Genomic DNA, 24,470 nt, shown 5'->3' on the forward strand with positions numbered 1-24,470 from the left:
TTTTTAGACTCAAATTTGGGTCCAAAACACAAATCTTGCCACTGTGGAACAGATTCATATTTGAGTCTTCTACTTTATGTTTGTTTTAATATATATATATATATATATATATATAGACACACACACACATATATAACTTACATTAAAAAAAAAAGCCTAACAAATTAGTATAAATAAAAGTTAATCATCAAACATTAAACATAACATTCATTAAATTTATTCATTACAATATAAAAAAAATCAAAATTATACATTTCTCAGAAAAAAAAAAAAAAAAAAAAACTGTAAAACAAATTTATATATAATTAATTGAATCTATTTCTGGCCGTTAGATTGAATTAAACATTCAATCTTGGCCTTTAATTAAACACAGCAAGAGCCGTTGGGTTCAAATAAGTGTGGGTCCCATTTTTTTCTGATCTCATAGGCCACGTGCTGTCTCCAAACCTCACTTGCATGTCCTTGCATGCATAAGCAAACAGAACGTGGCGGGTCCCACAAATTTGGGTCCAAATTTTTTTGGGTCCAAGACTGGATCATATTTGCTCTCACATTTGGGTCTCCGGCAATATTAGGTCCAATTTTTTCCGACCCACTGCAGCTCAATTCCTACACTTTGGACTCAAATTTTGAGTTTGGACCCAAATATAGGTCCCCACTGCTGATGCTCTTAGAGCATCAGCAGTGGAGACTCATTTTTTGGACTCAAATTTGGGTCCAAATAAGCTGAAATAGTAATTTGAGTCCATCTGAATAGTATACAAAAAGACTTACTTTTATTGGGTGCTGCAGTGGTGCAGGACTTATTTTAGGACCCATATTTTGGAATCTATTTGTGGCCGTTAGATTGAATTAAACATTCAATCTTGGCCTTTAATTTTAAACAGAAAGAGACGTTGGGTTAAAAGTGACTGTGGGTCCCAGAATTTTCTGATCCCTTCCTACACGTGCATGCAGCTTTTCTGATCCCATAGGCCACTTGCATGTCATTGCATGCATCAGCCACAACACATGGCGGGTCCCACTAATTTGGGTCCAATTTTGTTTGGGTCCAAGACTGGAGCAGATTTGCTCTCACATTTGGGTCTCAGGTGAATATAGGTCCAATTTTTTCCGACCCATTGCAGCTCAATTCCTACATTTGGACTCAAATTTTGACTTTGGACCCAAATATAGGTCCCCATTGCTGATGCTCTTATGATGGGGTTAGTTTCACTGTAACTCCAAAAATTCCTCTCATGCCTAGGGCTGGGTTCGGTTCGGTACCGAAGCTTACGGGCTGATACCATGTACCGTACCAACTTATACTGGTATGCAAAAAACTCTACCACTACCGGCCACAAAATCCGGTATACCGAGAAGTCGGTATACCGATTTAATCGGTCGGTTCGGTACGGTTGGGCTTGTAACCGAGTTTGACATTGGGCCACAAACGAGTACATCACCGATCCCTTCTTCTTCTGTTTTCTCCTTCTGAGAACTTTTCCACCCACATGGTTATGGGTCTCTCCAGTCTCCATACCACACACAGTGATGGAAGAGTGATTGTGGTGAAGGAAGAAGCAACCTCGGATCTGCAATCTCTACTAAAATCAAACAAAAGTTTCAGACTTTATTCAACACCAACTACACCCAAAACCAGATTTTTCTTCCCAGTAAAGAAAATTAACATAAGCAAGAAAAGAAACTTACTTGAAGCACTTTACAGATTCTGGGAAGAGAGCAGAGAGAAGCCGAGTTTGAATCAGATTCTGGGAAGAGAGCAGAGAGAAGCACTTTACAGGTTGCTATTTTTCAAGAAGAAGAAGAGAGACAGAAGAGACGGGGAAAGAAAGAAGAAGGAAGAAGAAAGAAGAAAGAGAAGAGAGAAGAATAAAAAAGAAGAAAGAGAAGAGAAGAATTAAAAAACTAAAGAGGAGACAAGAAGTGACAGAAAGAGATGGCAAAAGAAAGAAGAAAGAAGAAAGAAGAAAGAAGAAAGAGGAGAGAAGACCCGTCAGAAAGAAGAGAAGAATAAAAATTAATAAAATAGGAGTATTATACATGAGTTCGGTACGGTACGGTATACCGTGTATATATGAAAATCAATACCATTACCGTACCATTATCTGGAAATCAGTACGGTTGTACCGTACCAAGACTTCGGTTACCGGCATAGTTGGTTACCAACATTGTTGGTTCGGGTGGTAATCGGTTGGTTGGTTTGGATCGGTAGATTTTGCCAGCCCTACTCATGCCTCATAAAGCTGATCTCCATCCTTTTGAGTGAAGTTCTAAATCTTCTTCCTTAACCTCCTTGTCAGTTGGGTGGGGAAGAATTGTTTTAGAAACTTCTTGACCATTCCATCCCAGCTTGTGATGATACCTACAAGTAATGAAAACAATCAACATTTCGCATCATTCTTTAAAGAAAAGGAAACTAAGAGTAACCTGAGGCCTTCAGGAGGCAGATGATTGATAGTACGCTTTGCAAATGTCCAAGAACTCCCTGATGTGAACATTAGGGTCCTTAGATGACAAGCCCGAATATTTAGGCAGAAAGTTAAGCAATTGCATAGGGATGGAGAAGGCATGATTGCCTATCAGTTATAGTCAATGCATGAGGGGGATTTAGAAGCTATTGGGACAAAGGTGCCCTTCAGTGGTTTTGCTTCAGCCATCTCAATCTTTGGAAGATCTTGTTCTTCCTCACTGTCATGCACAGAATGCGCAGGTGAATGTGGAAATGTGTTGTTTGGTGAATGTTCTGGTCTGCAAGCAATCACAGCAAGCTTAAAAGTTAAAAGTAATAACTTTGTGGTAATATGAGAAAAGGAAAGAAGATACAGCGGTTAAATTATAAAGCAATGTCCTACACTACAAACTACGATCAAAGGTGGGTAAAAATATCAAAAAGAGCACTAGGCAATTGAACAACATAGAACAACCTTGCAATTTTTGTACTATTTTCAATCATGATGAAAGCACACAAGTAAGAGCACTTGAATCACCTATGCACTCAAATCATGAAAACCATTTCCAGTTTTTTTTTGGGTTTTTGTCTATTTACCCCATTTTTATGGATTTTTTTCCCACTAACCCCATTAAGTTTTTTTAATTCCCTCTTACCCAATACACTCTAAGGGAGTCTTCCCTAATACCCCATTAAGATTTTTTTTTTGTTTTTAATTTTTTTTTATTACCATTTTACCCCTCACCCTTTTGTTACTTAGAGAGAGAGAGAGTGAGAAAATGGAAGAGAGAGAAACCATAGGAGACTTCGCCGGATTCCGGTCACCGGTCACCGGATTCCGGCCAACTTTTGCAGGATTCCGGTCATCGGCCGCCGGAATCCGGCCAACTTTTGCCGGAATCCGGTCACCGGCCGTCACTCACCGGACTTTTCTAAAAACCTCTATTGCCCCCAATAGGCGTCTATTGTCGCCCAATAGAGGGGCAATAGAGGTCTATTGCTCCCCAATAGACGTTTATTGGCCCTCTATTGGGGGGCAATAATTCGTCTATTGCCCCATAATAGACGTCTATTGGGGGATTGCCCCCCAATAGACGTCTATTGCCCCCCAATAGATGTTTCAATTATCGAAATAGGAACTAATCTTTCTAAAATTACACAAATAAAACTTTGATTAAAGAAAAACAAAGGAGATTACATCAATTCAAAATATCTATTACCCCCCAGTAGACGTGTATTGCCCCCCAATAGACCTTTCGGTAGCCGGTATGGGAACTAATCTCCTTAAAATTAGACAAATAAAACTTTGATTGAAAAAAAGAGAAAGAAGATTACATCAATTCAAAACGTCTATTGCCTCCCAATAGACGTCTATTGCCCTCAATATGCAGCCTCAACCTAATGTAATTACCATCGGTGATCAGCTAAACCAACCTAAAATCATAGCCTAATGGTACCATGGATATCACCAAGACTCCATTAAATAATCAATTACCATGGACCAAAATCTAGATTAAACTAGTCCCTGCCCAATTAGTGTGGTTCATGTTTGCATTTGGGGGCCCTGTTTTGGGTCCATTATTTTTGTAACGAAAGAAAGGCTACAACCATGAAAGTCCAAAGCTCTGCCAAACTTCCTTCTCAAACAGTTCCTACCAGGCTTTGATTCTATCTGGTATCTGCCAACCTCGGTTCAAACTCAGCATCCAACATGACATTTCTCGGCTTCAAGTTGTTATGCATAATCTGAGGCACATATGCATGAAGATACTGAAGCCCCTTAATCACCCCAACTGCAATCCGAAGCCGAAAATGCTCTGGGCACCCACGTTAAGAGCTGCTTTTCTCGCCGGTGGTCCAACCGGAGCTTCGATCGGAGAGGTAGCTTTGAGCGGAGCTTCTTCGTCGCCTTCAGGTAGCTTCAACCGGAGCTCCACCGCGTTCGCTCCACTCACATTCACCACCTGATGGTCCCGGGTCGACCCGGCCGGCAAAAACGCCTTCTGACATCCAGTCGGTTAGGGCCATCGGCAGCAGCGAATTCTTCTCAAGTCGGATCTCAGACTCTGTCCGCTCTTCGCCGTCGAAGAAAGGTTGAAAACCTATCAACCCAGCCAACTTGACGGTCCGGAGTCTCGAAATCCGGTGAAACCTTGAGGCCGACGAGTTTTAGGAGACGACGATTTTCGGTGCCATCAGGGCGACGAGTGGCCTTCTGGACCTTTGACACTATCGGCGACGAAGAGTGGAGCGACGAGGAGAGAGAGAGAGAGAAAGCCGGCTCCGGCGTCCGGCGTCTGGAGAGAGAGAGAGAGAGAGGGGTCCGCGCAGTGGTTGTAATTATTTAATTGAGTTGAGGGTAAAATGGTTATTTGATGTGAAATTGGGTTAGTGGGAATAAAAATCTGTTGCTGGGATAAGTGGGTTAACTTTGGCTCATTTTGGGGCTTTTGGTCAAGAACCCTTTTTTTTTTAATTTTTTTTTTCATCGCGTGCTTTACCTTCTTTAGTATTTGGTCTCTGTTTTTTTTTTACTAATCCCAACTAGCCCCTGCAAATTATCTCTGTTAACCAAAGTGGTCCTTGCTGTCAAGTTTACTTGTACACGTGAGAGTACAATCCCCAAATTGATACTAGAAAAGCACTCTATGGAGGCGAAAATGAAAATATGAACAGAGCTTATGTAATTTACCAAATATTAAGACTTGCAGAACAATTTCAATATATACAATGTGCTCTGTGCAACATCTTTCTCTATCATACTCTTATCTTCAGTCACATACACTATTTAATAGGAGAGTGAAACCACCACACATATGCATAACGAAATTGAAAATCCAAAGAGATATGCTCTGCATTTTAAACAAGATATGTTAGCTGTTCATGGAGTCTTATCACATATCTAGTGTTGGTTGTTCCAGTTTCTTATCACCACAAAGGCACAGCATAGCTGAAACGGTGCTGGCAATCGAGTTGAATTCCTAAACTGGTCAGGTAATTCCAACAAAATATGTACAGTTGATTTGATATAATAAAAGATTCTCAAGTTGAAAACTATTCAGGTTCAGTTGAATTTTGAGGTACTAGTTGCTCTGCTACAGATTGATTCGTAGGAATAAGAGTTGAGCAGCACCACTTTTATTAGAGATTAAAAAAGAGAATCATAACAGATATTGAAATCAAGAAGAAATGTATAACAGATACATGAGGAAGAAATTCAATCCAACACAAGCAAAAAAAATATGAATAATTCAAATGAAAGAAACACAAGCCAGCAGCCAATGAATAATTCAATTGAAAGAAACACTTCAATTGCTAACCCAAAAAATATGAAGATCTTAACACGAACATGGAATTGACGCAGAGAGCCAATCCCAAAATGAGGTATTTGCAGCTAACCCAGTTGTAGAAATCACAGAAACCATAATTCAAACGAAAGAAACAGAAGCCAGCAGCCAATGAAATCAAATTAGATAACAAAATCATAAACACAGATGAAGAATTATCAAGAATACTAATACCAAACCATGAATCGATCAAATTAGAGATGAAAATATCCAAAACTCAACCATCAAACCCTACAATACAAGGAGAAACGAATGCCCAAGGTGGAGATCAAACCTGCAGATCAGCGATGCAGGAAGAAGAGAGAAGCCCGTTGCGTAGTCGTCGTTCTTGTCGTTGTGGAATTTCAAAATAACACCTCTCCAGACGGAACTCGAACGTCTCAAGGCAATTTATCGTCTCCTAAAATCCCTCTTCATTCAAGTCCCTCCCTGTTTGTTTACCAAACTAGCGATTTTACACGTGGGATTTTTAGTCCCACCGAAATGGGCCATATTATCCCTCATCCAAACCCTGCCTTTAGGGTCATGAAGTAGTTGTCAATCTAGAAGTGGTAATAATTATATTTGTCATTGCCGAAAAATAATTATTTTCTTGTTATAAAGTAGAGAGAATATGGATCGAGCATAGTAGGGAGGAAGTAGAAGTGTTTCATTCAGTCTCATTAGCCTCCTTTATATAGAGGTAGGGTTTACAACAAAGTACATAACTAATAAGTATTTACATGGACATCCACATAGATAATAATATTTACAACACTCCCCCTTGGATGTCCATCAATGAATGATGGTATTGGACGCGCTTATTGTTGCCTCGTTAAAAACCTTGCCAGGTAACAAAAACCCAGTGGGACAAAAATAACCCTGGTCGAAGGACAAAAAGAGCACAACACGCATATGTCCTAGGTAATATGCTTCTAGATGCTCCCCCTGATGAGAATCTCCCCCTGACTGTTGCAAGCCTCATTTATGTATGTGATAAGCTACATGTACCATATATAGTAGATTGATGTGGAAGTGAGACCATGTGTGCTTTGCATATAGGGACTCATCACAAAATTTCATACCTGCAAAGGTTAAGCAATACCAACAAAACTAGATGATTTTCAATAAGCCTTACCTCATATGATAAGGTTAGAAACAATTTCATATGCTCAAATTCATACACAAAGTAAGAGCTAAACAATATAAAGAAATTGACACATTTAACTTTGTATAGTTTAAAACATTGAAAAATCATCATGGCATACCTAGCCATACTCATCAATATCTTTGCGTATTGATATGTCTCATAAGCTCTTCAAGAGCTCTAAATAATTCATAACTTTGCGAAAGTTAGAATATGTTGCAACATTATAATCATAATTCGAATTCGATAGTAGTCTCGTCATAGTACTCATTAAGGCAATTTAGATCTCGTTGACTAGAACGAAATGAGTACATATGAGCTAGCTTTAAACTCTTTGATTCTATGAGTGAGCTTCAGGCTCTTTCAACCTTTCATGAACTTGAATCATTGATGTATTTGAATCCCTTGAGGATTTGATAAGCAGTACGCTTATTATGACCCTTTGCTTTTGAGATTTTGCTTTAAGCAATGTGTCTTTAAGATCTTCATAATATACGATGACAACGTGCCATAAATCTCTCGTCAATATAACAGCTATATGTAACACTGTACTTATAGAAAATTGTCATTCGTATAAGGGAAGATATTCTTAATCTCATGTCTCGATAAATAGACATTATGTCATAGTGATTTATCTTCACTTTTGATAAATACCCTTTTGTAACTTGTAGGGTTAGAGGTCCAAGTATTTCATCACGTTTCAAATATTGAATTTCATTGGAATTGCCTCTTTCCAATTTGGCCAATAATATACTTTGTCGACATTCATGGTGAAACGTGGTATAGCGTCCATACAGCCCTTAAAGATTTTTGGTAGCTACCAAATGTAAGTTATCATCGATGATCAACAATCATAGATCCCACACATTCTTATATGCATGCATTAGCTATAATAATCTTATTGATATTGGGTACCCATGCCACTTCTGGGGCATACATTGTCGCTTCTAAGATAATCATCTCTCATAGATGAATTATGTAGCGAATGTGAATCTTTTTACTTATAATCTCATATAGAGCATTATAGGGCTTGTATAATCTTCCCTGTTTTGGGAGTTTAAAACTTTAGACCTAGTGGATACAATCCACACAAATTCACGCCGTTATTCAAATGACAGTAGTCTTTCCTCCCCCTAACGGCGGGAAGACTGTCTTATTATGACCATGCTCAAAAGATGCATTCAAAAATCTATCACTTTCTTTAGAGTGAAGATGTTCATTGGCTGGTGGCGAACCCAAACCAAGTTTTAGGTCAAAAATATTTTTGTCCATTAGCATCAACCATATTGATTTATTATTGTATTGTTGTTTGATGTAGATTAACATCAAACGCATTTTGAACTTCTGGCCAAAATAATATACTCGAAATGTCGAGTTTAAACTTCATGACCATAACTTATGAGTGAAGGACTTTAGATGGTCATCTAGTTAGTATGATCATTGAGGAGCTTCAGGTCCTCATGTAATTAAGGATCAAGGAACTACAGGTTATGATCTCTTTTAATTACAAAAGTCACGATCACAAATTTGGGGTATACTCATACTCATTCGTCATAAACCAACGGTCAAATATCTGCTTACTTTTAAATTGGTGTCAATAAAATCCCCTCAAAACTTCAGGTTTGGGGTTGACCGAGATTAAAACTCTTCGATAAATTGTCCACATATCCACTCGAAACTTATGGCTCGAGTTTGCACAATTAGAACTTCAGGTTCTAAGGTGGAATGCTTTAAGCAGGCATAAAGAAGAATGTATCAATCGACATATGAAAATTTACTCGAAACTTCTAGTTCGAGTTGACATAAAGTCAAATAAACTATGAATGAATTGTATGTGTAATCGAAGCTTTAGGTTCGAATATTTTTTTTTCTATGAACTGCAAGTTCTAAAATTTCGTAATTTGAACTTCAGGTTCAAATAAATTTGATGCTCGAAACTTCAGGCTCGAGGTGACTAAAGTGAAGTTTCAAGTTCACTTTTAACTAATTTATATTTTATACTCAAAGCTTCGGGTTTGAGTTTTACTGTTAGAACTTCAAGTTCTGCTATGAAATTTTGAACTTCTGGTTCAAAAATATTACACTCAAAATTCATATGTTTGAGGTATAGGACTGCTGGTCCGTATGAGTAACAAAAAAAAATTAATTTAAAAGATAAGTACTGTAATGAAAGTACATAACAAAATAGAAAAATTGCAGGAAGAAAAATAAATAGATAAACTATGCAATAAAATTAATTGTGGAAACTTCTGGTTCCATTAATGAATAAAATACACAGAACTTCTGGTCTGCTTCACTTCACAAAATGATAATTTTTTTTTCTCCTCTAATCACACAAGAACATAATTTTATCTTGTGGAGAACGTAGCTTCTAGCTTTACATTCAAAATTGAACTTCAAATTCACATTGAAGTGCGGAGGAGGGAACCCCAATACCCAAACATTTTGAGGAACTTCCGACCCTCTTATAATTATTGGGGATAAAAAAAAAAATGTGAGTTCATATACCCTATTATATAACTCTAAGGATCTTCTGGCCCTCGTAATTGTATAAATTTATGAGACTTCATATCGCAATTTTTCCACTACACAATCTTTGAGGAACTTCAGGCCCTCGTGTAATCATATAAAGAAAATATTTTGATCGCATTGAATTTACAATGGTCATTGAAATCCGTCTATGAGCAATAAAATCATATCATACGTCCTTACCTTTTGAGCATACTTATGCACATAATCGTAGGATTGTATAACCTGGATATCAAAAAATATTGATCCGCCTTTGGGAGTTACTGATCCTGCCATAAATTGAATCAACATAGATAGTGGTCATCACTCTCATCAAGTCAAGATTGCTTCTCATATTAATCAATTCATAAATACATGTGCAGATGACAACATAAGGCATATACTAATACTTGTAATCATGAAATATATGACGAATCAGGATTGATGCCTAACGACAATTGAGGGAAACACACAAAAAATCTTATGAGTGTATACTGAAAAAAAAAAAAAAAAAACCCCAGAAAATGCTATTAAATAGACAAGTAAAAACTAATGCCTCTATTGCACCTTATGGGATAATACGTTGGGTTTTGGTTGCAAAACCAAAAATAAAGGAGAAAGGCATGATTATTGACAAAAAAAAAAAATTGAGATTGTTAGAAAGGAAAACGGGTATGATTTTATTTGCGTGATCAACCAAAACTTTCAGCAATTACACTCATATATGAGAAAAAGAGCATATGTATATCAGTATATAAAGCAGGAATTGATGGCACCGTAATGATTATATATAAGATTAAAGCATAGATCATAGATCATGAAATAAACTCATGAAATAAAGCAGGAATCGATGGCACCTTAAGAAATAAACTGATATGCATAAATGACATAGATCATGAATAAACTCATAGATCATAAGTTATAGTTAATATAGCAACAACGTTGCACCATAAACTTGTAGATCATCATAGAGTATTCAAAAAATAATAGCAGAGCGTGCTGATAACGTGTTATAAAGTAGAGAGAATATGGAGAGAGCATAGTAGGGAGGAAGTAGAAGTGTTTCATTCAGTCTCATTAGCCTCCTTTATATAGAGGTAGAGTTTACAACAAAGTACATAACTAATAAGTATTTACATGGACATCCACATAGATAATAATATTTACAACATTTCTGTTTTTATAACATTGGTATTTAGACTGGGGAACACAGCCACCAGCCAAGAGTAGATGTGGCCGAAAACTGCACAGAAACAGCTTTGTACAATAGAATAATGAAACGTAACATAACATAACATGCAGATATGTTTGAACAAACATACCCAAACTGGCATTTTTAAATCAAGATTTCCTCGGATAATAACGAGCAACTGTGAATGCAGTTGCCAATGCTCTTTACCTTTGATGTTATCACGGAATTGAAAATGAGCATATCTCCATGTTTTGACAAGCAATGTGCCACAAACATCCCAAAAGTCTATGATAAAACCGAGTAAGATACTGACATACACACCAAGAAAGCTTCATCTTTATTTCCTTCTCCATACAATCGAAAATAGACATACCGCCGTGATTTCTTCAAAACTAATTTTTCACGAATACGCCAGAAACGAGTGATGCCGACATAGAAACCAAGCTGTGTTTGTTGATCAACATCTTCATCATTATTGTTGTGGGTGGTGTTCATTACGCGGGCATTTAGTTACATTGACGAACCTGAAGGCCATGGTTTGGACGACGACGTCGGAGAAGGTGCCCCTGCTCCAGTAGTTGTCTTAGTGTTGCAAGGAGGGCTAAATCGTCCTTTCATCTGGTTCCAATTTGGGGGAGTACGGACTGAAGAGAAAGAAGAAGATTGGGTGACTTGGGATTCTGTTCAACCACATAAATTGATACATAAGCCCAAACTAATGAATAGAGAGCTGGATAGAGACTCTCACACACAACTGACACAAGAAGACTGGACTGGTTGATTAAGCAAAAGTAGTCCAACACAAAGGTGGGAAGTTCGATCCTTCATATCCGCTTCGGACTTGATGATATTAATGATGTTGGTAAGGTGAGTGTGATCGTGAACATAGTTGAATATGATTCAGCAAACCTATACGGATTTTAAATTTGCTGCAGATGTGGTACTGATTACTGAACACAGGTTAAATTATAGGAGAAAATTCAATATAGAACAACTAGCAGCTGTAAATAATAAACTATAACAACATGAAATAATGCCAAGGCATGGAACGTTAAGACAGAATAAACACCAATTAGCAATGGAACGTTAAGACAGAATAAACACCAATTAGCAATGGAAGAACTTAGACAAAGGAAATGATGGTCTCAGAACTAAAATTAATAGTGGTTTCGGTGGTGTACAATATCAAAAGTCTTGGCATATAAAATCTCTTTGATCTTGATAGGCGTTTTAGATTTTAGATTATGTCTCATCTAAATGACTTGGAAGTCTTAATTGCCATCTTAATTATATTATGGCAAAGGAATTTGTAGTAGCGAAATGTTGACTTGGTGCTCGAATTCTATATATACATGCGATATACATGTCTCATCTTATATATTTGGCATATTATAGTCAGGCTCACGAAGTACTGAAGTAGTGATCAAGGTAGAAAGGGAGAATAATCATTTTGGTCACTCAACTATGACTCATTCGACATTTTGGTCACTCAAGTATCAAATATATCACTTTGGTCACTCAAGTATTACACTGTCATTCACAAAAGTCACCAAAGTGTCAAATGAGTCATAGTTGAGTGACCATTTGTGGAATTCTCCCAAGTAGAAAATTAGAAAAAACAACTACAAGAAAAGGAAACAGAGAGTGAAATAGCTTTGTCATTCAGGAAAACTGCAGAAGCAGCTTTGTACACGATATGAATAAAACATTAACAGAAGGTATATAATTAAACCAATAAAGACCTCCTTCGATGCCAACGAGCCACTGTCAATGCAATCCTTAATGCAACCTGATCTTTGATTTTATCAAAGAATTGAAAGTAAGCATACCTCCATGATTTCTTGATAAGCAATGCGCCACAAACACCCCAAAAGCCTATGATAAAGCCAAATACAATGCTACCATAGAAAACAAGCTTTTCATTGTCATCTTCATCTTTGTCGTCTTTCCCATCCAGAGCAGCAGGTGTGCTATCTCCCGAGCACTTGGTTGCAAGAGGAACCCCACACAATAATGGATTGGCTTCGTATATTGATGAATCAACAAGTGTAGTAAGTTGTGTGCTCGAGGGAATTCTTCCGGCCAAGTTGTTGTAGGACAAATTCAAGTGAGACAAGGAGGTTAAAGTAGAAAAACTTTGAGGAATCGGTCCCGAGAGGTGATTATGTGAGAGATCAAGGGTTTCCAACCATCGCAAGTTTCCAATCTTCGAGGGAATCTGTCCGCTTAAATGATTCCTTGACAAGTTCAAGGTACCCAATCCAGCGAGACTACTTACTTCTTCAGGGATTTCACCTTCTAAATTGTTTGACGAAAGATCAATGATATTCACGAAAAAAATAGTCTTGTTGTATGTCAGTTCTGTTCCTTTTGACATCAACGTGATTTGCTCAAAATAACTATCATAGTAACTGACGTTGGAAAAGCTTTCAACCAAGGAATACATTTCCTTCAAACACTTGGGAATAGTCCCTGAAAAGTTGTTGTCACCAAGGTCCAAGACATGAAGCATGGAAAGAAGGCACAACTCATGGGGTATATGCCCACTGAAAAAGTTGGATCGTAGCCGTAGGATAAACAATTCTGATGATATCTTTGAAGGTAGGCTTCCAGTGAATCGGTTGCTTCCAAGATCGACACTCTTCAATCTTGTGCAATTCTCAAATATCAAAGAAGGAAGTTCACCCCCAAAGTTGTTGTTGTTCAGCTTCAATATAGCAAGAGAGCTTGGAACACCCATTGAGCTGGGAATATCACCAGAGAGATTATTGTATCCTACATCTACTACCAGTATATTGCTCCACAGACTCCATGCTTGAGGGAATTCTCCAGACAATTGATTTCTCCTCAATGTAAGAATTGCCAAGTTTGTCATGTTGCACATAGATGCTGGAATAGTACCATTCAATTTATTCTCAGAGAGATACAGTTCTCTCAAGTTAGGCATCAACTGGTCCAAATTCGAGGGAATTGGCCCCGAAAGTAAATTGCTTTCGAGATTGAGAATTGAGACATTAGAAGAATAAAATGGAAATGGACCTTCAAATTGGTTATGACTCAAATCTATATGATTTAGATTTGGACATTTCAGTAGCAATGGAAGCTTTCCAGGGATTTGATTGTAAGATAAATCCAAATACTCGATTTGGGGAAACTTGAAGAACCATTCCTCTGATATGGGACCCAAGATGTTTGTACTTGAAAGGGTAACGATGGACAATTCAGTTTGAGATTGAAGCCATACAAGAAAGGACGGATCTACGCTACATTTCCTAATGTCAATTGTGTTGAGCATAAAAGGAGCAACCCAAGTCGCATTGAAAATGATGGACATAGGTTGATTTGTGCTGACTGCAAAAGACTCTAACCTAGTGAGATTGATGAAATGGGATTCCAATAGACTACCTGCCCAGGAATTCTCTGACAGATCTAACTGAAGTAGCTGAGAGAGTTGTCCCAGACTTTCAGGAACGGACCCATTCATATGATTATACCTGAGATTTAGAGTTTTCAAGGATGACAAGTTTCCTATTGACTCTGGAATTGTGCCCCCAACAGTGTTGGACTCAAGATTAAGATACTGCAAATTTTGTAACATCCCCAGTGAAGCAGGAAATTTGCAGTTTAGCCTATTCAAAGACAAATCTACTGACTCTAGTTTATCATTTGTACATCCTAAACAACCACCCAACAGCTCTGGAAGCCCCCCAACAATCTTGTTATTCGCAAGATTTAAGATCTTTAGCTTACTCGAATTTCCAATGAGTCTCGGAACTTGACCTTCGAAGCCATTACTAGATAAATCAAGCTCTTCCAGATTTTTGAGGCTTCCCAATTCCCAAGCTATGGAACCACCGAAAGAATTCCCACTTAGATCAAGTTTTCTGAGGCTGGTAAGGTTAAACAACCAGCTGGGAATTGACGATACGATCCAATTCTGTGACATATCAAGGATCAAAAGGGATGTGATGTTTATCTTTGGCAATGAGACTGGAATATGTTCAATCTGGCAGAAAGACAAATGTAGCTCTAACAGTGAGGGAAGCATGTTAGCAGCAAGTAGCCAACTATCTCCAGCTCTGCTAAGGTCCAACGATTGGAGATTGAGGTATTTTAAGAAAGAGAGTTGAGAAAACCAATTCAAGTTTTTGGAAGTTTTTATTGACCAGAAATTCCCACCGAGGTCCAGATAGATCAAGTCTGATAGGTTAGCAAGATTAGAGGTAATTTCAAAAGAAGAATAGGACATGTCAAGAAATTGCAAACTTTTAAGCTGACCAAAGAACTCAGGAATGCGAATCCCATCAAAGTAATTATTAGAAAGGTCAAGTGTTTTCAAGCAGGATGACAAATTCCCAATAGACTCTGGAATCACTCCCCCGTATGATGAAAATGCAGAGAGATTGAGATACCTCAAACTCCGAAGTTGACCGATGAATTGGGGAAGCTCAAAATCGTTCCAGCTTAGATCTAGGTAATTTAAATGTTTCAGGCTAAGCAATGAAGGATTTATCTTACCCCTCAAGAGAGACCTTCTGTAAGCCACCTCATCCCACAGTTCCCACTCCTCATAGGAAATGGAATAGTATGCGTTACTGAGGTCCATTTTCACAACATGACCAGTGAGGTTGTTGCATGAAATCCCTTCCATTGACAGCACTCGTAACCAATCCAAGAAGAAAGCCTACCGGAAGGATCTGCAAGATCGTGTCTGAAGCTGAGAAGCGCTTGTCTCTCTTCCTCCATGCATGCTGATCTCACACTGCCAGGAACTCCATCACTCGAACAGAAACAGAAATCAATAGTTTGTAGATAAAAAGTGGCCAAAAACCAAAAGAGCAAACAGTGAGCAAAAAAGAAGCTATCCATTATTCTACCAAGTTTTCTCAAGTTTCTACAGATGTATGCACAATAACTTGGTTTATAAGAGGCTATAGGAGTGAGTCAAATCAACACAAATCAGTTAGTGGCGTCCGGCCAAGTCCAGAGTCCCCACAGAGGAAGTTGATGCATTTTCTTGACTTTTGGTAGCCAAAAGCAATAATATAAGGTGCTAGAGTCGAATCAAAAATTCAAAATCAATATCTGTTGTCCATATTCCAAGTCTTCGGCGTATTTAACAAGTCCACTCAGAGAGGTGGGATTGACGTATGCAATTTCAGATTGACTTCACATATCTAGAACTCAGGTGGGCAAGATTAAGAAATCACCAAATTAAAAAATGGGGAGGTTTCTTTTTTTGGTTGGAACTGAAAGATTTATTGGAAAATTGTCAAGGAAGAGGTCAAGCATGGTGATTCGATATTTAAGCACATCACACATTACATGATAGATCAAATGATCGAAAATAGGCATACCTCCACGATGTCTTAGCAACTAATGTTCTACGAACACTCCGGGAGCGCATGACAAAGCCGGGTGTGATGCTGAAGTAGAAACCAAGCTATTTATTGTCATCTTCATCTAGATCAGCTGAGCATAGGCCTTTAGTTAAATTGACGAAGCTGAAGCCAAAAATTGGAGGGGACTGGAGAGTTGAAACCTTGAAGGAGATTTGGGGCTTTTGCAGGATTTGGAGGAGAGGTTGCCATTGGGATTAAAGAGGAAGAAGAAGATTGGGCTTCTGTCCAGTTTATAAATTTAAAAATTAGGTGAAAAAAAGCCCAACTCATAAATTAGAGCAGAGATAGTTATTATTATTATTTTTTTTTTGGGGAATAAACTTCAACTAATAATATAGCAACTAAAGAGAGGAAAAATCCTCCTCCTACTAGACTTGTAAATGAATCAGATTTGAACCGGATTAACTTAAGGGTTTTTGTCCATTTATCCTATTTTTAGAGATTTTTTTCTCACTTACCCCATTAAGTTTTTTTAATTCTCTCTTACCCAAAACACTCTAAGGAGGTCTTCCCTAATACCCCATTAAGATTTTTATTTTTTTTTTTATTTTTTTTTAATACCATTTTACCTTCACCCCTTTGTTACTTAGAGAGAGAGAGAGAGAGAGAAAATGGAAGAGAGAGAAACCATAGGAGACTTCGCCGGAGCTCGGTCACCGGTCGTCGGAATCCGGCCACAGGCCGCCAGATTCCGGCCAACTTTAGCATGATTCCGGTCAACTTTCGCCGGATTCCGGTCACCGGCCGCTGCCCACCGAACTTTTATGAAAACCTCACCGCAAAGGTTTATTGCCCCCAATAGACATCTATTACCCCCCAATAGAGGGGCAATAGACGTCTATTGCCCCAATAGTCGATCTATTGCCCCCAATAGACGTCTATTGCCCCCAATAGACGTTTATTGCTCCCCAATAGAACTTTCGGTCGCCGAAATGAAAACTAATTTAAGTAAAATTAGATAAATAAAACTTTGACTAAGAAAAAAAATGAGGAGATTACATTAATTCAAAACATTTATTGCCCCCCAATAGACATTTAACGGACCTCTATTGCCCCCTAATAGACCTTTTTTTTTTTAGAAAATTACATAGTAGCACATGACCAAAGATGTAAACACAGAAAACTCACTTTCAAAAAGATTTATACAAATAAGGACATGAGCCCAGGCCCAAAAGTCAAATGATGCTTGTCTGATTCTCAATTTTAATGGAAAATGACCAAAATGCTTGAGTTTCATCCCAATTTACGGGCATTGCCACTGACCCAATATCCAATACCCAAAAACGGAAAACCCAAGGAACCAACGCCAAATCTAACCACCTCCGCTTCCGTTCTCCTCCTCCCACCCTTCTTTCGTCTTCAAACCCAGCCACTACCGCTTCCACTTCCTCTCGCCATGTTCGTCTCTCAAGAACAAGACCAGCTGCCTCTAGAAGACCACCGCTGCTCTGCCGCAGAGCCTCAAGTGGCTCTTCAATAATCCCAAGAGCGACGACGGCGGCAAGATTGAAAAAATCGGCGGCGGAGGTGATGATGATGATGATGAGGGCGAAAGTGGGTTGGCGCTTAAAGGTATTGTCTTGGCGGGGCTGTTCTTGGTTAGGATTATTGGTGGGTTTGGGGCGGCTGGGTATTTGTACAAGGATCAGGTATCCCTTCTTGAATCAGTTTTCCACTCTCATTGAAGGTAAAAGTTGACAAATTTGAGTGCCTTTTTTTTAGATTTTAGTGAGCTGCGTAGATTGAATGCTTGTGGTTTTTGATCGAGTTGATTTTCACCGTGGCGGTGTCAGTGTGTGAATTTTGCGAGGTGATAAGCTTTGTCTGCACTATGAATATTTTGACTCTCTTCATGTTCTTCCTCTGCGTTCACAAACCCACCACGGAAAGAACTTGGCTTTCAATCAATGTTTGAGCACTTTGTTAATTAAGCTTTTTGTCTTATTCACAGCTTAATTAATTTAATCCCTGGGTCTGCAACACCACCATTACGTTCATTCTTCTTTTTTCCTTTTTATATATATATTGCTTTATGCTTTTGGTGTCAGTATTGGTATAGTTATATGAACTGCTACTTTTGTCTGAAATAGTCTTTGATGGTTCCTAATTAATGTATCTTTTAATCTTCCTTTCTTCTCGAGTCGCAGGGTTTTGGTGGCTGTTTTGACGGTATGTGAGCAAGTTGGTGATACAAAAAGAAATTTTAGTAACCCGAGATTCAACCGGAGGCTTCAATTTCATTCATAGATTGATAGATCTAATTGTCCCTGCTACTGCTATTGCTATTGCCCCTGCTACTGCCACTGCTATTGCTAGTGCAAATGAAGTTGCTACTAAACCAAGGACATATTTAGCAACAAAGAAGAAAAAGAATTTTGACGAAGAGATCTGAGATTCTCTCTCTTAGCAACGTGTAAAAGGAAGAGTATGAGTGCAGTAGCAGAACTTGACGAGTATGAGTGCAGTAGCAGAACTTGATGAGTATGAGTGCAGTAGTAGGATTATGCGATGACAAGTGCAGTAGCAGAACACGAGTAGCAGAAATGGAAGAGTATGAGTGCAGTAGCAGGATTGGATGAATGTAGTAGCAGGATTGGATGAATGCAGTAGCAGGATTAGGCGATGACGAGTGCAGTAGCAGAACACGAGTAGCAGAACTGGACGAGTATGAGTGCAGTAGCAGGATTGGACGAGTGCAGTAGCAGGATTATGCGATGACGAGTGCAGTAGCAGAACACGAGTAGCAGAAATGGAAGAGTATGAGTGCAGTAGCAGGATTAGGCGATGACGAGTGCAGTAGCAGAACACGAGTAGCAGAACTGGACGAGTATGAGTGCAGTAGCAGGATTAGGTGATGACGAGTGCAGTAGCAGAACACGAATAGCAGAACTGGACGAGTATGAGTGCAGTAGCAGGATTGGACGAGTGCAGTAGCAGAATTAGGTAATGACGAGTGCAGTAGCAGAACTGGACGAGTATGAGTGCAGTAGCAGGATTGGACGAGTGCAGTAGCAGGATTAGGCGATGACGAGTGCAGTAGCAGGATTGGACGAGTATGAGTGCAGTAGCAGGATTAGATGATGAGATTAGAGTAGTAGGAGAGTGAGGTTTTGTGATGTAATATAAAAGGTCAAGAGTTCGAGCCCCATCAAGGGTGGGAATGGGGTGGAGTTTTTTTTTTTTAAATAAAATAAATAAATAAAATAAAATAAAAGGATTATTCTCAAGAAAAAAAAAAAAAAAAGGTAACATCAACGGATTATTCTCAGGAAAAAAAAAGTAACATAAACGGATTATTCTGAAAAAAAAATTAACATAAAGAATTATTCTCAGAAAAAAAAAAGTAACATAAGAGAATTAGAAGTCAAAAAAAGTAGTTAAGGGTAAAAAAGTAAATTAACTCATAACATGTGGCAAGTGGAGAGCAGATTGTCCTTATTTGTAAGATTTGATCCTTATAAAGGGAGTAGAAGTCAAAAGAAGTAGTAAAGGGTAAAAAGGTAAATTAACTTATGACATGTGGCAAGTGGAGAGCACATCGTCCTTATTTGTAAAATTTAGTCCTTATGTGTTTAATTCAATCTTTAGATGATGTATTTGTTAAGTCATCTTTTGTCAATAACTTATATGTAATTTGTTATTTTTTTTTTCTTTTTTCTTTCTTCAAGTTTCCTGGCCCCTTTTTACCAAAAGAAAAAGAGAGAGAGAGAGTGCAGACGTGTTCGATCTCAGACGGAAAGAAAAAATCATATAATTCATGGAACACAATCTAATCAGTGATTAATAGGAGTATAAGTTACCATATAATATTGCTGGCTTAAATTTGACTCTTTACTAAACTAAGACCAAAGAGTCAAAAGTCCCACTGTACCACCATTTCTTTGATTCACAATCACATTAAATATTCCCAACTATACAAACCTTGAAACCACGTGTAGCCATTACCTAACCCAAAGACCAACTCACATTTGCAGAGCCTCCATTTTGATCTCTCCCTCTTAGTTCCCAGTGAGTAACTCACTGAGTCAGTTCACCGACTCACAATGTGGCTGGCTCTCTTCACCGCAGCATTCGCCGCCTCCACCGAACTCCTCACCAAAAACTACCTCCTCAAGCCGTCGCCGAGATTGCGGCTTGATCATCAACTCCGGATCTGCCAACCAACGTTGTCTTGGACGATGCGAGGCTGCAACGCTTCGTTGCTTCTGTTTCTAGGTCTTTGGTGCTGCCGTGGGAGAGTGACTGCGAGGATCAGTTGAAGGAGGTTCTCTTTAGGTTTTCGAGCGACGGTGGGAGTGGGAAGAAGAAGAAGAACTTGTCTTAAGAAGAAGAAGATGAAGAAAGACTTGTCCCTCCCAGCTGCTATTGTTGTTGTGGCCGAAGATGTGAATGAGGAGGAGGAAGAAATTGAAGACGGTGGAGAGAGACAGAAGAGAGAGATTGATGATGAGAGTGGACAATTATGTAGTTTATCAATTAGGTTGAGGGCAGAATAGTCATTTTATTTTAAATTGGGTTAGTGGGAATAAAAATTTGTTGCTGGGGTAAATGAGATAATTTGGAATCATTTTGGTGTTTTGGGTCAAGGACCCATCACTTAAATTCAAATCTATTTAATAATAAAAAATTTCAACCCGATCTGATCCTTAATCCGGCGGATCGTTGATAGCTCAATTCAAATCCGTATCTACTGGATTAACGGATACCCGATCCGCTAATGATCCATTTATAATAACGAATATTTTAAATTTTAATAATAATATTAAATATATATCATGATACTTCATAAAATATTAATAAAATATGATTTATATGTTCCCTTGTAGTTGTGCAATCTCAACTCTCTTTACATTCTAGACCTTGGTGATCACAATAACTTTTCAGTTTTCTGGGGTAAAAATTTTGAGAACAATTTTAATTACAGAATAGATTGATAGAGATTAGAGAGGCAGGCATGCAGCCCAATTTATTTGAGTAAAACTCTTGGAGGTGAAATTCGCTTAAGGGAGATCTAAGTGAGGTGCAATCCCCTCAAGACATATTCAAGTGGGGTGAAATCCCTTCAAAGCAAATTTAAGTGAGGTGTAATTCTCTCAATACAGATCCAAGTAAGGTGAAATTTCCTCAAGGCAAATCCTAGTGAAGTGAAATCTCCTCAAGATGAATCTAAGTGATCGAGGTGCAATTCCTTTAAAGCGGATCAGCCCTTTATTCATGATAAAATAAAATCATGTTCAAGTCTCCTGTAGAGATTTCAGATAGTATTTCGGAAAATACTCTAGTGCTTATTGTAATCAGGGGTTTAGGCTCAATGTCCCCCTCCTGTATTTGACAGTTTCATTAATCAAGGTTTGAGGGCAGTCGCACCGGCCCTTTATTCAAAAAAAAAAAAAAAAAAAAAGGCCAAAACAGAGACGGTTCAATCTATTTGGGGGGCTCTGAGAAGGTAAAATCCCTTCGAGGAGAAATCCTCTCGAAGTGGATCTGAATAAGGCGAAACCACCAATCAGTGAAATTAGTCAACTACCTTTTAAGACAGATTCCTCAAAGTTTTGTTTTTAACATTCTTGTCACACTTGAATTTGTCTCATAACAACCTCGCTGGTAGAATTTCTTTTAGATCCCAACTCCAAACACTAGTTGATTTATATATTTACGAGGAAAATTAATCCATCACTTCGTGGCTTTCCTCTCTTAACCCAGTGCCAGAGAGATCGATGAAGTAGACAAACTTTTCCAGATGAAGATGAAGATCGTAACGACAAGCTTAATTGGTTTGTATGCCAGCATTACGCTCGGCTTTATCACAGACTTTTGGGGTGCTTGCGAAGAAATCATGGAAGTATGCCTATTTCCAAGTATTTGATGACATAAAAGATATGGTGGGAATTGAAAGTAGCTCATTTTCAAAGGAAATCACGATGACAAAAGAAAGTGTCAGTCAGTCAGTGTACTTGAGCAGTCACTGTATATATATGATCCTGCAATGCTTTCCATTTATTTATTTAATTTTATATATATATATATATATATATAATGAGTGATAATAGAGGAGCAACATCTCTGACACTTCAATTTATTAATTAAAAAAATGTAAATGACAACAGAAGATGACCTAATCAAAACCTCCGGAAGAAACAAACAAAAATGAACAATTTAAAGAAGGAAAATGCTTAAGACCCCAAAAAATTATACAAAAAATCTATACCAAATGATGTAGCATCATCATCTTAATTCAAATAATTTCCGGCATGTCTTTCAATTAAATTCTTTTTGATCTAAAATAAAAATCAACAACTAAAATAAAATAAAAATTATTTTGATATTTTGTTTATTAGAAAAATGATAGTATCTATTAGGATTTGGTTCTCAGAAAAACTTCTCCAGAAAAATCAAGGGGCCAGTCAACTAGAAATTCTAATAGTTCCAATGACATGCACGATGTTGAAATACGGTTCCTTGTGCCATGTTCCCTTCACATCCAGATTAAATTCATTTGGAGGATGAAGAAAATGCAGTGTAGTACTATAGTGGAACCATTGTATTGACATGTTATCAGAAAAATTTCAATGGTTCCCATCACCCAACTGTTGGCTTTCCGTTTGGTCCTCGGCCAGTCAACTTAGGTGGTCATGGCCCTCATGGCATGCCATCGCCAGGTAAAGCACTTCTCTTTGCATTTGTTATTGGTACTCGTGGTTGATTGTTTGCCTCCTATTCTGACTGATTAGGGAAAAATTTTGGTTTTGGTAAAACGTATCAGATCGGTGTTTTGAGATGTTGATTAGGTTAATCTCATCACGTCTTTTATTTAGATATTTAGATATGGAGGTTATTATTATTATTATTATTATTATTAGCCTAATTTAAAAATAAAAAATAATTAGATGCTAAAAATTGATCAATTGAAGGTGATGACGTGGTAGATCCACATAGGACGCCACATAATTTGGTATTAGTTTTTTGTAAAACTTTTTGGGATATGTAGTGCCCTATCATGATTGTTTATGTACTTTGATGTTATATTGATGGATTTATAGTTTCTTTATGATGAATTCTTAATCACTATTTGAATTGATACTTTATGTTTAAGTTCTTTGATTGATCACCTTAGGGCTTTGCATATAGTAATTGGAAGACAAATTTGAGGCAGAGATGCAATATAATTTGATTAGCTTCTTGTGATTAAGTGTGGTAAATTATGTAGCACTACTCTTTAAAGAAATCTAAACTGTGGAAAACCCACAACATCACTCTCATAATACGATAAGATAAAATGAGGAGGCACATCCCACCATACTAACTTCGATAAAGATGTTCCAGGAGTCTGCTACTTAATTTATTCCCTTCTCTATATATGTGTGAAGATTTGAAGTTCATTTTTGAGATCCTGTATAAGCAATTTTACTAAAAGTTTCCCTTTTTGAGTTTTTATTCAATTTCTCTTCTTTTTCTCAGAGACTTGCAATCTCCCTTCTTCTTCATAGGGGAGACCAAAAGCTGAACTGTGGGGGTTCGTGCTCATTCCAAGCTTGGAGCTTGTTGAGATCTCCAAACTTAGAGTTTGTAGAGAATTTATGATCGACCACTTACATCATTGTTTAGATCTAATCCAACACCTCTTGGAATCAGATTTCTTGGAAGCTACTACGCTCAGAAATCCCTAATTTTTTGGAAGCGATTACGCTTGGAAATTCATAATTCTTGGGAGCGACTACGCTTAGAAATTTTATATGTTTTCATAGTAGCCTTTTCCGCTCCGAAACTAACCCTTTTTCTTGTTCTCTTTCAGGATGAGTAACCTGAATAAACTAGACTTCGCTCCATTGGGAACAACTGGCTCTAGATATCACAAGTGGGTTCGTGATGTCCGCCAGCATCTCAAGGCCGATGGAATCCTGAATACGATTCTTGAGCCTAGCCAAGACGTGATAACTATTGAGCAAGCTCAAGCTTTGGAAGCAAATAGAGCAGCCTTGGAGGCAAATAAGGTGAAAGCCATCATCCTAATGACTCGTCATATGGATGATTCGCTCCAGTATGAGTATACGAATGAAGAATACCTCAGAAGGCTGTGGGTCTCACTCGAAGAAAGATTTGGCAACGTCCGTGACTCTTTGCTTCCTGAACTGGAAGTGAGATGACATAGCCTCCACTTCTGTGATTTCAAGTCAATTATTTACTACAACTCGGAAGCACTTCACATTAAATCCTTAATGGAATTCTGTTAAAAAGATATCACATATGCGATGTTGATTCCCCGTCTCTGCTTTGATGGTTGCAAACAACTATCGAATCGATGTTACTATCGGACGGACCATAAGGTTTCATGAGCTCATTAGAGCTATGAATGTCACTAAAAAGCATGACAACATCCTTGTGAAGTACTATAATTCGAGACCCGTGGGAACAGAGCATATTCCGGAGTCCAATTATAGTCGCA

The 24,470-nt window shown here is 38.1% G+C and overlaps 1 protein-coding gene and 1 long non-coding RNA gene across 5 annotated transcripts; both read right to left on the reverse strand.

The window, feature by feature from the left end:
- Window positions 1-339: 339 nt before the first annotated feature.
- On the reverse strand, window positions 340-6,261 carry LOC133728786 (uncharacterized). 3 transcript variants are annotated; one of them, XR_009856011.1, is made up of 5 exons: window positions 6,074-6,261; window positions 2,431-2,751; window positions 2,103-2,365; window positions 1,693-1,908; window positions 340-1,586 (listed from the first exon to the last, which is right to left on the reverse strand). It is a non-coding gene; the product is annotated as an uncharacterized LOC133728786 (long non-coding RNA). The 3 variants fall into 3 exon arrangements; XR_009856010.1 differs by having other exon boundaries at window positions 341-1,583; window positions 2,103-2,751; window positions 6,074-6,260; XR_009856009.1 differs by having other exon boundaries at window positions 341-1,586; window positions 2,103-2,751; window positions 6,074-6,260.
- Window positions 6,262-12,253: 5,992 nt separating this feature from the next.
- Window positions 12,254-16,207, reverse strand: LOC133732819 (receptor-like protein EIX2). 2 transcript variants are annotated; one of them, XM_062160410.1, is made up of 2 exons: window positions 15,983-16,207; window positions 12,254-15,387 (listed from the first exon to the last, which is right to left on the reverse strand). In XM_062160410.1, exon 2 carries the CDS (start codon window positions 15,274-15,276, stop codon window positions 12,352-12,354), a length of 2,925 nt encoding a protein of 974 aa, XP_062016394.1. In that variant the 5' UTR covers window positions 15,277-15,387; window positions 15,983-16,207; the 3' UTR covers window positions 12,254-12,351. The 2 variants fall into 2 exon arrangements, with proteins under 2 accessions (XP_062016394.1, XP_062016393.1); XM_062160409.1 differs by having other exon boundaries at window positions 12,254-15,397.
- Between the last annotated feature and the right edge of the window lie 8,263 nt (window positions 16,208-24,470).

The sequence above is a fragment of the Rosa rugosa genome, chromosome 2 (assembly GCF_958449725.1).
Source record: "Rosa rugosa chromosome 2, drRosRugo1.1, whole genome shotgun sequence".
Lineage (NCBI taxonomy): Eukaryota > Viridiplantae > Streptophyta > Magnoliopsida > Rosales > Rosaceae > Rosa > Rosa rugosa.

Coding starts and splice junctions, on each gene's coding strand:
- LOC133732819 (XM_062160410.1), bottom strand. CDS start 15,276: ATGGAAGGGATTTCATGCAACAACCTCACTGGTCATGTTGTGAAAATG.